Source organism: Vidua macroura, chromosome 13, assembly GCF_024509145.1.
Source record: "Vidua macroura isolate BioBank_ID:100142 chromosome 13, ASM2450914v1, whole genome shotgun sequence".
Classification (NCBI taxonomy): Eukaryota; Metazoa; Chordata; class Aves; order Passeriformes; family Viduidae; genus Vidua; species Vidua macroura.
This window is the reverse complement of record NC_071583.1, coordinates 16896780-16911167: the sequence shown is the minus strand read 5'-3', so window position 1 is coordinate 16911167 and position 14388 is coordinate 16896780. Positions and strand designations below refer to the sequence as shown.

The 14388-nt window shown below is 44.2% G+C and overlaps 1 protein-coding gene across 3 annotated transcripts in view; it reads left to right on the top strand.

The window, feature by feature from the left end:
* Positions 1–9439, top strand: part of DCAF1 (DDB1 and CUL4 associated factor 1) — a 65605-nt gene extending 56166 nt beyond the window's left edge. For 2 of the 3 annotated variants that reach the window (XM_053989419.1, XM_053989418.1), the window contains exons 25-26: positions 4682–4937; positions 8394–9439. In XM_053989419.1, the coding sequence (XP_053845394.1) occupies positions 4682–4937; positions 8394–8452 (315 nt within the window). In that variant the 3' untranslated portion in view covers positions 8453–9439. Of the gene's footprint in view, positions 1–4681; positions 4938–7649; positions 7706–8393 lie in introns of all 3 variants that reach the window. The other variant, XM_053989421.1, reaches the window with a different exon arrangement.
* The last annotated feature ends 4949 nt before the right edge of the window (positions 9440–14388 follow it).

Below are 14388 nucleotides of genomic sequence, written 5' to 3'. Positions count from 1 at the left end.
ATTGTCTGTAGAGAAAGATAAATTACTAGAACAAGGAGAGGCTTACTCCTCTGAGTGAAACATTCTTCAATACACTTGCATTTGAACAATGATCATATGTCCTTTTTTATGAAAGCGAAGCCCCTTCCCAATCTTGGCAATAGGGAGTAATTAAAATAATACTGATAATCTGGAAGGGATCAGATTGCTGAAGTTACAAATTTGCTCTAGGAGAAACTTGGGGAAGGAGGGTGGAGTAAACCAGTAGGCTGTTTCTTGCAAAAATTCTTTACAACTAAATTAACCAAAATAATGGAACTGTGGGAAACATGAATTTCTTTAAAAAGAAAACAAACTTAGATAATATAAACAACTGGTAGAAGCAGATGTTGCCAGCAGATAATTTGACTTGGCTAAAAGTAGCTAGAAGTGAATTAAATATGAGCTGAAACATTTGAAGTAGTGGGAAAAGCTTTACTAACACTGATTAGTAGTTCTGCAGATAGTGAAAAGGTAAGTGAAAATAAGAATAGTTTGAGTAATACCATCTAGCATGATTCAGACTGAGAGGTGCAGTAGAGATTGTGTTTTCAGAGGGAGGAAGTGTTGCTGGAAAGCAGCTGGGGGTGAGAGGTGCTGCTTTGGAGGTGCTGATGGGAGATGAGTGGGGGCTGGGGAAGGAGTTCATGGAGCAGTCCCAGGAAGCTGGGCAGAGCTGTTGATGTGCTGCTAGGTTTTGCACTGTGAATCAGCTCCTAGTAGAGGAAGAAAAAGTCAATGAGGTGTGAGACAAACAGATGAAGCTTTTTGTAACAGCTGAAACCATGTAAAATAAGCAAAAAAAAAAAAATCAGTGACCTGTAGGTCTCAAAACTGAACCAAAATTTCAAACCCAAATATCAACAATTGAAAAAGACCTGTGGGGTCTTCCTGTGGCAACTAAAGGCCAGCCTAAAGTAAATTTGAGACATTGTGTAATCTGCAGTGGAGAAATCGCAAATTCTGGTCACCTGGTCATAAACTTTTGGATTCAAGAAATGTGAGAAAGCTCTATAAAAAAGTCTTGAGAGTACTTAAAAGCAGGCTGGTGTATTTTTATGTACTGCAAATCTGCAGTGCTTTAAGTAGTACTTCCTGGAAGCACTTTGTACATACACTAATTTAATGTTAGACTACATTACAGAAATATGTTAAAATCAAAAAGTTAAAGTTCTGCTTAGCTAACAAGTATTTTTAATCAGTTTGAATAAGTGAAATACTGGAGTTTTCCTGAACTTTTGCATGACTTTTGAGAGATGAACACCAGTATGTCAAGTATCAATAAGCTTTGCTACCCAAAAAAGACAAATTTGTGAATTTTGTATGTGCAAGATGATTGGTAAAGGGGAATGGTAAGAAAGTTGATGATGATGATGATGAAAGCTTATGAAGTGCATGCCAACAAGTATCAAAGAACAATATGGCAGAAAACACATAATGCTTGAACAAGTGCAAAGGTTATTTAGTAAGCTCTGAAAGGGCTGTAAAAAATGGTAATATGAAGAATTAGGTCAAGCAGCTTTTTTTTATTCCAGTGCAGCTACCCCGGTATCTGCCATTCCATTAGGGGATGCGGTTTAGTTTTTTTCCTTTGGGGGTTATAAATGGTAAATTAATTGAACCAAATCTACTTGGCTTTCTGGAAGCAAACTGGTAGTAGAGTTAAGTTACCTGTAATTTGCTTTGAGAAGATCTCGAGATAGTCCTTTGCTGTGTAATCAACTTTTCTGATTCTCTAAGTTTATGTCCAGGTTTTCTTGTACTATTACATCTCTGTAAATTTTTCCTACACAAACCTGGATATGGTTTGTCTTGTCTGTCCTTGTGACATGGCACAAGAGTTTTTTTCCTCTGCTCTTACTCAGAGTGCTTGAGTCCCTGAGGAAGGTGTGTCATTTTCTCTCTGTGTAGGGATCCCTTACATGAGACAGTTGTGGTGTCTTGTGAGGATTCATCCTGCGTCCTCATGAACAGCCTGGATATCACTTACATGTGGTGCTGTTAGATGCACCTGGCACTCGCTCACCCCTGTGACACACAGCTGTGTGTCCCAGGGGGTGGGTTTGGGAGCAGAAGCTCTGGGTGCTTTGCTTGGAGAGCTGTCCCCAGGCTCTGCGTGGAGCTGTCTGCTCCAGCCGGGAATGCTGCGCTGGCCCTGCAGAGCTGCTGCTTGGCTTGGCTCAGAAGATGAGCCAGAGTTTATTTGCCTATAGCTTAGCAGAAGCTTCAGTGTCCAAGTGGTGTTTGGGTTCTTTAAAACATGGCAAGGTACAGGTTTCCTCCTCACTGATGAAGATGCTCCTCTTGAGCCCTGTGACATGTCACCCCTCCAGCTCTGTAAGGATGTCACTGTGTGTGTCACACTCACATGTGCATGTGATTTCTTGGAGCATGTGTTACATGCTATTTTCTGTTTTACCAAGGACAGGTATAATTTTCATCTCATCTTACTGTTCTTCGGTGGTTTTTAAACAAATGTGGCCTGGCCCTAATCACCAACTTCAGATTAAGTAATTTAAACTGTAAAAGTGGAAATATTTCATTTTTTCTGTTTGTATTTTCACAAATTATTTTTTCTTCACTGGTTGATATAACCCTTCAAAGTTAATTTGCAGCTAAATACACAACCTTTCTGTGTAATTTGGCTCTTACTCTTGTCAGCCAGAAGGGATTATTAACTCTATACAACTGCATTTCATTCTGTATTTGAATATGCCTTGCCTTAACATTGAATTAGAATGTTGATGAAACAGTAATTTAATTTCCAAGAAATATGTTATATATGAAACATAATAAAATTTAGTGGTTTTGACATTTTGAATCCTTGTGGACTATATATTTAGGGAAAAAATACTTTCAGAAATTCCACATGTGTAGAAACACAGAGGGGACCTAACTCATTTCAGAATCCTTCAAGTTTTGCCTACATGGACTCTAAATGGATCTTGTAGACAACATACTTTTCTGTCCTGATATCTCCAGATGTGTCTCTATCTCCAGATACTGAGAAACTTGGTTTAACAGTTCCAAGATTTTTGAATAAATTGATACCTCTTTTCTGCTTCAGTGTTGTTTAGACACTGGAAAAGGAAAATAAACTCTCCTGCCTTTTCAGTTTTTAATCAGCTTTTCAATTATGAACACAGTAATAAAATTTAAGACATTGGTCTCTGTGCAGATACTGCAGAGAACAAAAAGAAACACAAATTATTAAGACAAAGCTTTTATACTCTATTCAGTATATTTTATGGAAAATTATACCCAGTACAGCACTGCATAAAACTGAACTGCAAGTAAGATGTTTCCTCTCCCACTGTGTATACAATTAAATCTGTATATCTGAGGACTCATTGACTCAAAGTAAAGTTGTAATTTCTTAAAATAAGCACAGGCTTAAAAAGAGGTTGGTTTTAATTTTATGTTTAATATAAACTCTGTCATAAATGAAACTGTATGTAGCAAACCATTGCTTTTATACTATAATCTGCATTTAAGAACTGGTCTGGTCAGCAGTGAAGATTTGGCTGCCTTTTGCAAGTGAAGAAACAATACAATTTACTCAGGCTTTTTGGCTTTCTTTATTTCTTTTGCCTGTGACAGATGTTGGATTTGTGTGAGTGTGGTGCTTTTTTAGAGCACTGACTGAAGAAAGAGTAGGTTGGGGAGATGACAGTACAGGACTTTTCTCTGTCCCTTTAGATCTGAAAATGCAGCAGTCTAAACAGTGGGAGTGTGGTGAGCTTGAGAACCGAAGGAGCCCTTGAAGTGGGTTGTTAGATGTCTATCTTAATTGCTTCCTAATTTTGCAAAATGTGTCTCCTCCCGAAACAAAGGGGCAATTAATTAGGACTGAATGAGCTGAGAGCATTCTGTTAGAGAAGCAGGCTGTGGCTGAGGAGATGTGCAGGTGGATTGAAGCTTTTCTTTCAGTCCTGGAATGCTCTGGAGCTTGGCTTGTGATGGCAGTTTGTCTGGGAGAAGGCTGGAACTGTTACAGCTCCTTCCCACTCAGTCTCATCCACTACACTCAGATTTCTGGATTTTGTCTGTACAATGAGGAATTCACTTGCTTTACAGAAGGCAAATTCTGATGGTTTGATAAAGATCTTGATCCACAGGTAAATACCAAAGATGAGGCTTCTGAGCTGCCTTAAACAGTTCTGTCATGTGAAGCTGAGTGATTCAGGGATTGGCTTAGGCTAAAGGTATCTTTCTCTAGATTTTGTACCTCATCTAAATGGCAATGACAGAGACTGATGGTGCATGTGGTTTGATGTCAAGTGGAGCTTTTTGTCCTGCTGAAACTAAAAGCAGTTTGCACAAGACTAGCAGCAAAGCCACGGATTAACAGATCTTACTGCATGTCCTTCTCAAGGGTGCATTGTGGTGACATGTGTTGGTGGCCGGTCCTGGAGAGGAGATTGAGCCAATGCTGTTTGCACCAGCATTTTGCAGTTAAGATTTTGCAGGCCTGCAAGTGATCTGGCATGTGTGATGTTCTGAAGCTTTGGAGAGAATGCTTAGATGGGTGATGGGAGAGTGTCTGTATTGTCTGATGGCTGGATATAGGGAGAAGTTAAACTATAGGTCTTCTTTAGTTACTGTTATTCCATTTTACATTTATCTTAATGTCTGCAATGGATTGTTTTTGCTGCCTTTATAGGAGGAAGAGGAGCAAGAAGAAGAAGATGATGATGAAGATGATGATGACACAGATGACCTTGATGAACTAGATACAGACCAGCTGCTGGAGGCTGAGCTGGAGGAGGATGAGAACAATGAGAATGCTGGTGAGGATGGAGAAAATGACTTTTCTCCCTCCGATGATGAGGAGATTGCCAACCTCCTGGAAGAGGGAGATGAGGGTGAAGATGAAGATTCTGATGCTGATGAGGAAGTTGAGCTGATTCTTGGAGATAGTAAGTGTGTGCCCACCTTGGTGACCTTGTCCACTGCTTAAGGTCCTGACAAAGAGACGACATCTAAATTTCCCCTGAAATGACTTAACTGGCTTGTCCCTGGCTGGTATCAGTGACAGGCCATCATCATGCTTGTTCACCTGGGGCTTCTCTTAGTAATCTGCTGGTAAAAACAGCTCTTATGTGAGAGAACAACTGTGCATTCTGGAAAAGGAGGTATCTCCTTTCTTCAAGTGCTCCCAGGTGTGGGTGTGTGTGTGTGAGATCTCCATGTGAAGAAACTTTGTCTGATTGCTTGCCTGTCCTGCCCTTCAAGGGGACACAGGTGTAACTTTACCTCACAGTCCTCTTGCCTCTTGTGACCCTGTAAGGACAGAGAAGCACTTTTGATCCTTGGTGCTGTTCTTTCTCCTTCATAATTGCTTAAAGTGCAAAGCCAACATGGCATTTCACTTCCTTTATTAGAGTATTCTGAAGCTTACATAACTTTTGGGATGCAATTTAAATTGTTCTCTTTTTCTGGCATTCTACAAATACAGTAATTTGAAAATATGAACTATGTGTGCATAGAAAGGTCTGAACATTTTATGTAGCAGTAGTGTTTGGAAAAATGCTTTACAAGAAGGAAGGTGAGTAGGATAGCATGAGACTTGGGATTTGTGACATCAGATTCTGTTCCCTTTTTTGCAGCACAATTTTTGAGTATGTGCAGCAAAACCACTTAGCTTGAAAATTAAAAAAAAAAAACCTGTAAAAATTGACATAATATAGTTACCTTAAGTTAAAAGATTGGTAAGGATGAGTAATTACAGTGTGCAAGGTGTTTGAGGTCCTGTGGTGATTGATTCCCATCTCAGCTCTCACATCAGTCTTGCCTGCCAGTGAGCTGGAGGATGAAGCATGCCAGGCCCCTCCGTGGCAGTGACGTGGCTGGCAGGCTCATCCATGTCTTCTGTGGCAATGTAGCTCAGTCGTTTTTAAGGACGTGGCCACATGAGGTTGCCAGAGTTATTCTGTGGGATCACTCTGCTGTTCTCTAGAAGGAAATAGGTTTATATTGTAGGGCCATATAAGATATTTGCACAGCTCAGTCATCAATGGCATCTTGCAGTGCAACATTTTGGGGTTACAGGGAACCTCTTTGTCCTAGTGGTGGACAGGATCTTTGTGACACTACTACACTCATTTTTCCTCAGGGAATGCAGAGCCAAAAGCTCTGCAGAGAGCACCTGGGGTGCTGTACTTTGAATTGTCCAAGGGGCAGCACGGCCAGGATGTTCAGGCCATTTCAATAACTCTTCCTGGAACAAACCAGCGGCTACTTGACAGAAATTTTAGGCATGCTCTGCAAAGTGCTGTGTTATGAAGTGGCCACATCTGTACATCATTTATGGATAGAGCAGACCTTGGTTCTGTATGGCTGTGGAGCTGCAGCCAGCCCATCCTGTGGCTGTTAGGTTGCTTAGCAGCAATTTCGGGAACTCAGAGCAGGAAGTGCAGCTCTGCCAGGCTGATGCATGCATGGCCCTTGATGGGTTTGATGAGTGGGGTTCTGTGGCAGCTTTTCTGTGACTTCATCTGACCTTTCTGTTTCCCACCCAGCAAAGAGCAATTAAAATTGTCCTTTGCTTATGCTTGTTACAGAATTAAAAGTTGGAATGGCACTGCCAGTGTAGCGAGTACTGGCATGGGGTGCATTTAGAGTGTTCCCTGCTGCAGATTCTTGCTGCATTGTGGGTGAACCTCCATAACATACAGTGAGTATTGCCAAAGCAAAATAATTCAGGGAACAACTAAATAGGAGAGTGAGTGGCATTGGTTTCTTGTGCTTTACAAGAGGTTCTAATTCCTTTTTTAAAAATAATCCATGGAGAACCTGAATTTGTCTTCCTCCCCCTTTGTTACCACCTAGGGATGGTAAACACCTGTTTGTCAAAGCAGTTCATGCATTGTGCAGGTCTTTCAAGAGCTTGTTCCTGGGCCACATGGGTGTAATTTTTGAAATGCATATGTGGCATAGGATGGAAGAAATATATAGAATTCTCACCAGCAGCATGATTCTGATCCCTCTTTTCTTCCATAATCCAAAATGGCAACTTCCAGGCAGGTTTGTGCAAACTAATCATCCCAAGCAGTTAACTCTAGTCAGGTTTACTTGCATACAGCTCAGAACTGGAATGTTGTGTGGTGAACTGGGGAATAGTGAGGAGATCCTTTCTCAAAGCTTTCCTCTGCATTAAAAAAAAATAAAATGACAAAACCCCCTTATAACTCCAACTTTCTCAGCTTTTCTTCTCCAGAGTTTCTGTATTTTTATCTTGCTTGTGCTTCTTTCCCTATTACTGTGTAAGTGTAGCTGCTGCAGCACTGGCTGGTGTCTTCTATCTCCCCAACATGGCTGTGGCTGTTCTGGGAGCACTGATGACCCCTCAGCTTAGCTTCAGTCTGATGGATGGTGAGATGGAGCATCCCTTGCTGATCACAGGAAAGGCAGCTGGCTGATCTTCAGGGAGGAGGGTTGGGGGAAATGGTTTGTGCCCTCTGCTTGCCTGTGATTGTTTTTCCCTAAGGATAGCATCTGAGAAGGGGTGAACCTTCCAGAAGGTCTTTCTTACCTTGACAGGCATTTTAGAGATCCACCGTTACTGAGATGGCTAAGTGGAAGTCTTGGTGTCTTTTTTTTTTTTCTTTTAAACTATTTTTAACACCCAGTTATCTGCTGCATCCAATGAATTCGCATAAGAAAAAGAGCCAACATCACCTCGAAGGTAAGGCAGGAGCCCTCTTGCTGCCAGAGCCGCTACCACTTCCCTCTTGCACAGCTGAGGGAGGAGAGATCTTGTGCTTGAAGATAAAAAGCAAGTGTGTGTATGTGTGTGTGACTGCTTCTGGTAAATCCCTTCATGTCTTCATTCTGTACCACAATGAAGAGAACCAGGAAGAGCACAATTTGCAGGTCACCTTTAGGAAGTGACCTGTAGTTAAATTCATTACCAAAATCTTTGAGTTACTAGAGGAAGGTTCTAGTTGGGAGTGTGTGGATTGCTTCCACCTTAGTGGGGTCCAACTCACTGCACAAGGAATTACCTTGTGCACATCGGTGGAGCTGTCCAGCTGTGAGGAACAACTGCCACATCTGTCCAGCCCCTGGTGTGAAGAGCTGTTGCCCTTTTTTGTGCCCAGGAAGTTGTGCAGGCAGCTTTCTGCTGATATCCTCCCTACCTTGTCAGGGGAAAAACCTGCCAGCTCATAGGAACTGCACTTGCTAAAGCTGCTTTCCTTGAGCCTCTGTTGTAAGCAGGGAAGGAAAGCTCTGGTGCAGATTTCCTGGCTGCTTTTGAGCAGTTTGGAGCACTGATGGTGCTGGCTCTGTGTGTCCCAGGGAGCTGCAGCTTCAGGCAGGGTGACAGTCTCCTGTGTCACAAACCAAACATAACCCACGTGTCTCCTTTGCAGCCGACAGCTCCGATAACTCCGACCTGGAGGACGACATCATCCTGTCCCTGAATGAGTGAGGAGCGGCTGCGGGGCGGGGTGTGGGCAGGAGGAGATGCTCCCTTCCCAGCGGAAGACCAGAGACCAAATTGGAAACTGACTGAGCACCCCAGCCCTACTTTTCCTGGGAAAGCCTGAGGATCTCCTGCCGATCCGCTGTGTTGGTTTGAGTCAGTTTGAGGCTCGGGGCTAAGTCTCAATAAAGAGACCTGGGGCTAGGCCTCATTTCTCTCTGCCTTTTTTCTTTTTTCTTTTTTTTTTTTTTTTTTTTTTTTTTTTTTTTTTTTTTCTTTTTTTTTTCTTTTTTTTTTTTTTTCATTTTAGGCTGAGATGACTCTTCAAGGAAACTTCTGAAGATATTTCACAATATATTTTCTTTGTATAAAGTTCTTTCCTAAAGAACAGAAATAGTTTTATAAAAAAAAAAAAAAGAAAAAAAAAAGGCAAGTGTTCTAGTAAAGAGGGGAGACCTTTGTATTCCTGTAGTACCTTGTACCATGGGGTAGGTTTGGGGAGAAAAATTGTTTAAAATTAAAAGAAAATTTATGCAACTACTAAGTGAAATAAGAGGATCATGGTTTCTAATATCGTTGAGGAGTGAGAATATTTTTATTTTAAATATGATTTTATTTTTAAAAAATAAGAACTTCAGGTGTTACACCTGCTAATGCACCAGTGTGTTCCAGATGCTTTTGTCCTCCAGGGAAGAGCCCCTGGGGTGTTTGCCAATGTCAGTTTGTGCTGTGGTACCAGCTATAGTGGGAGGCTGAAATCCTGGCTGGGCCTAGTCAGAGCCTGGTATTCCTGAAGACATGGGAATCTGGGATTGGAGTTTGAGCCCTTTTTCTCCCCTCTGCCCTTTGTGGTTCAAGTTTTTTTACTCTTTCTTTCTTTCTTTTTCTTTTTTTTTTTTTTTTTTCCTCTTGCCCTCTGTGTGGAAACTGCAAATTGAAGGCCTTTTTCTTTAATGTAAAGTGTATTTATTAAAAAATTAAATACAAATCCTGTCTGTGTGTATGGCTGTGAATTGTAGCCATGCAAAAGCAGTGCTCCATGTGCCTGCAGGGCTTGGCTGAAAGCAGCCAGGTGTAGCTGGAACCTGTCTGCAGTAAGGAAGGGCAAAGGAAACACAAAGGAAACAAAAAAGGGACTTGGGAATGCAGCATGGCCATGGCACAGCAGCTGTGGGTTCCAGTCTGATCCCTTAGGTTGCCTGACAGCCTGGAATTCTCAGTGGCATGCTCACCACGCTGAGTGGGAGCTGGAGGATGCTACTGGTGCTGGGGCTTGTGTGGGGAGGTGCTCTGGAGCTTCCACTCTGCAGTTCAGAGGGAATTGTGCATCTCCCAGGATGTGCCAGGAGCTGGGAGCAGCACCTGCTGCCTCCTGTGGTTTGGCATTGCCCAGGCTGCCCTGTGGCTGTCAGGGCACAGGGAAATCAGGTGCTCCTGCTGGGGCATGACAAGAGAGCCTGCCCTCAGAACAGGAGGAAGAAATGGCACTGGAGTGTTTGACCCAACTGCAGAGCTTGGGCCTGTCTCAGAGCTGGCAGGTGAATGTGCTCACTGCTTGCCTGGCCAAGGCCAGGGCTGTGCTGTTCATTCCCAGGTGTTCAGATAACATCCACTCACCTTTTAACCCTCTCTCTGTTTTGGCCACTTTAAGAATAGGGTTTGAGGCAGAACAGGGAACTGGAGACTTCTCACTCCTTGACACTACAACCACTTTTCCACCAACAACTGGTCATTTCAACTAAGGCTCAAAGTCTTACTGCTTGAAGAGGAAGGATTTCCTTTTTAACTGAAAGAAGGGATTTTCCCTCCAGCATTGCATCTACTTAATGCATTTACCCAGGGCTGCTTGTTAATAATTAAAAAGAAAGGTTTTGCTGCAACTTGTAATGGATAATTGTACCCTACACAGTTGATAAAGATGAACAAGTGACTACTACAGCATTTAAGATCAGCAATTGGAGAAGCATTCTGATTAAATGAGGGGATTGAAAACTGGATCTGCCACCCAACAGCTGTGGAAGTAGCCTCTGCCTTATCAGGAACTATCCCACCCAACTTCACCATAGAAAATATGCAGCTCAGGGGAAGAAAAAAAAAAATAAAGCATGTACTCAGCTCCTTCTCCCAGGGAGATGTAGTGCCAGCTGTCCATATCTTGTTCTGGCATTAAACCCCAGCTGTAATTGGCTGCATCTGCTGCTGGTTTGGGCCTGGCTGTTTCAGAGGAATTTGCCAGTTAGTTTTGTGAGACAGAACCAAAACACCTGGGATGGAGCTCCTGTGTGTGCATTTGACTTCAGCCTGAGATGCTGTCAGTATATGAGCTCCCTCCCCTCCCACACCTGCCCTAACTGCACTGGACAGAGCCAAAGGGAGTGGCTTTGGGCCTGCTCTGTGGGCCTGCAGGTCACCCCCCATAACTGCAGAAGCAGCCCCCCCAGCCCCTGTCCTGGGCAGGCCTGGCCTCTCTGAAGCTAAATGCACACCTGGGGAAGCTGCCTGCACCCCATGCTACTGCCTTTGTTCTGGGGGTCTCACTGAAGAGTTCTGGGGAACAGGTGACTGCACCAGCCTGGGTGCAAAGTGGAGTTCAGAACCGGGGACTAGAAGGGAGTATTTTGTTTTTATCAGGCCATAATTCTGCAGCTGCTTGGGATGGGGAGAATTCTCAGCATTTGGAAAATCACCTGCCACCCTGGCATCATGGTTTAATCTATCTAAAAGCATGTTGCTTGGAAAGAATCCTATAATCTTCTGGAATACTCACAGCACGTGGCTGGTGTGGAGCCATACAGTATTTCTTCTATGCATCAGTTACAGATCCTGGCTTAGGGGGTGGAAGGAGATTTAAATGTCCTGCCAGCTGGCTAAGACATACTCCTACCTCTGCACCAGAGGGGAGCAGGAACGAGGCTGTTTCCTCCCATGCTGTGAGCAGACGAGCCCAGCACAGCCTGTGCCCTCCTGTCAGTGTGCTCCTCAGTGCGCTGGGACCCGCTTGGCCCACTTGGTGCACTGCAGCACCCTTCCACGGAGCACAGCCTGTGCAATGCCCTGCCAGCACGGTGGGAGGGAGCAGCACATCCCTGCAGGGCTGGGGTTAAAAAACCTCCCACAGGCCAAGGCTGGGAGAGCAGGGTACAAACCTCACCAAGTGTAGCTGAGGGCTGTGACTGAGGCTCCTCAGCACTGCTCAGAGCATGTCCAGGGCTAGCTCTCATCCCTGTTTCAGTAGGAAGGACAGCCAGCAACTGCTGTTAAAAGGCCTTGTAAGACAGAATGTCTGCTGAATGGGTGCTTAGAATAAAAGATGGGGTACCTCAGGCTAAGCACAAACACTCTCAGACCAGCCCATCCACCATCTCACACCCTGTTCCCCCTTTGAGGCAGACACCATTACCCTGCCATGATCACCCTACTGCCCCATTGTACTGGGCTGAAAGGCACCACCCTCCCAAAAACAATCCCCAGCACTGCCTTACCCAGCACCTTTCAGCACCACTGAGGGGCTCAGGCCTCCCACCCCCCATATCTTCTCCCCAGAACTGCTGCCCATCCCAGTGTAAGGCCCAAGTCTTTGATGCTGCGAGATCCAGATGCTGAGTTATTTTGCTGTAACTGCCAGCCCCTTTTTCAGGCCTGTTTCTCTTGGAATCAGCCTGGATGCATCTGTGTAGGGAGGGGATGGGGGCTTTGTCCTTGGCACAGTGTGTTAAAGCCGTGGTGTGGCTCCCTTGCCTGCTGGGGAGCAGGGAAGGCTCGGGTTGTCATGTCGGATGGATGCTGCTGCTTCTCTCCCAGGTGTTTTTTCCACAACCCTCCAACTTCTCCTTTACAACTATTAATTTTGGTAGAAGGAAGATTGTTGGTCTCACATACTTAAAACCATCAGCCACCTCTCTGGGAAGAGAAATCCCATCATTCAAATCATTCAAATCTCACCTAACCTTTGTCTTCTAAACAAACCTACATTATTATTTACTTATTTCACAAGGACAGTGAGAGATGGGGGATTTCGGGCTGTTCCTTGGCTTTGCCAGCAAACAGTTGCAGCTTTTATAATTTACTAGGGTTTTTTTATCTTCCCCTTCCTAACATTCACACTCCATAACACACCCAAGGCCACAGCGCAGCACCACGAGCTGCACCTCCCTGCCACCATCAGCCAGGTGGGCACTCGTCCTCACTGCCTCAAGCTGCCCAGAGACCTCCAAGGCAGGATACTCCCGCAAAAGGCTCTAATCGCTCTAGGACCGGCCGCCAGGGGTATTTAATGGCACTTGGTTTCAGGTAACACCGAACGGTTACGATTGTTGACATTTGGCACCGTCTGCGTTAGGGACCCGGTCAGGAGGGCGGAGTCGGTGTCCCTATAACCGTGTGAAACCGGGGCAGCCCAGTGCCACCGGGGCAGCCTGGCTGCTCGGGCAGTGGAGCCGCTCCTCTGCTCCCGCAGCACATTCCCGAATCCCTGCTGTTCCCAGTGGAGCATTCAGATCCCCTCTGATCCGTGCCTTCACAGAAGATGCATCATCCCCCACCCCAACAAACCAACCCACAGCTGTTGATATTAATAACCATCATCAGCTGACGATGTCCCTGCAGGGTTAAAAAGTGAAAAATAAAAGCATCATTAGACTGAGTTATGCTCCCTGCTAAATAGGTCGTGACACCAATCATACCTGAGAGGAGTTTTAGAAGGGCTTTTGGCAACCCTCAGCAAGTGAGTTGCTGGCTCACACAGATTGGTGTGAGACAAATCTGGTTCTCCCACGAATTTGTTCACTTATTTACTATGAGAACAACAACAAAAAACACCTGCAAATCTAAAGAAACTTTAAAATGTAGCATTTTTAATCCCACACAATTTTCTGTAAGTCTCCTAAAATCTACAGGCATCATTTTAAAAAATAAAAATATCCCCAAACAGAACAAGCGTGGATTTTAACTCGAGCTTGGACTCATTACCACATCCTTATGTTGCTGAGCACTCAAAGGCTCTGACCTCCCACCCAACCACCTCATAGCACAGACAGCACAGGTGATGGATCCATCCCGTTTTAGAGCTCAGATTCTGATCTCCAGTGGTTCCTCTGTTACAGGTCACCTGTGGTAACAGAACACATTCTCAGCCAGACAGACACGTTTCTGTCTGTTTTTGGAAGCCTGAGAACAAATTTAAACTTTAGGGGAAAAAAAATAGCCATTTATCTTTCAGTAAAGGATTCCAGGTAGTACAACATGATTGATTGCAAATGGGCACCTCCAGCTCACCAAACACCTTCATGCCCCAAGCTTGTCCACATCTAATATGGGCCCAAGGGGGCTCCCCCTTAAACCACTTTTTTTTTCTTCTGCTTGTTTTGCCTTTTATAAAAATTGGTAATGTCAAACCTTTTTTGTTTTATCCAAGAACTTCTATGACTGAGGCATGTACCAGGTGGTCTCAAACCTCACCAAACTTGAATACAGCATCCACTCCTCAGTAGCAAACTTTTTGCCAAGTATCAACTAATTTTTTGGTGTGTATGAAGAACACTTTTATTCTTGATCAGGATTTGCTTCCTTGGTTGCTGGCTTCTTGGGAAGCTTCTATTCTCAAACAGAGACTCAACAGCAAAGCATCCAGACTCAAATTTACGAAATAAAAAGCAAACAGGACAAAAAAAAAAAAACACCCCAAAAAAACAAACAAAAACAAACAAACAAAAAAACCACAACCAAAAAAACCCAACCTTTAAGTCTCTGATACAGCACTAAAAACCCCCTTCCCCTCCCACCTTGAGGGACACATATAAAGATGAAGGAGGTTCTCAAGGTTGGGATCTGAGAACTGAACTGGGCTGGATCCTCATCTGGCCTGGCTGCTCCTGCAGCACAGGGAACTCACCCTTCCTTCCTGGGCCAGAAGAACTGGGATACCGCACAAATTTAGAAATCCA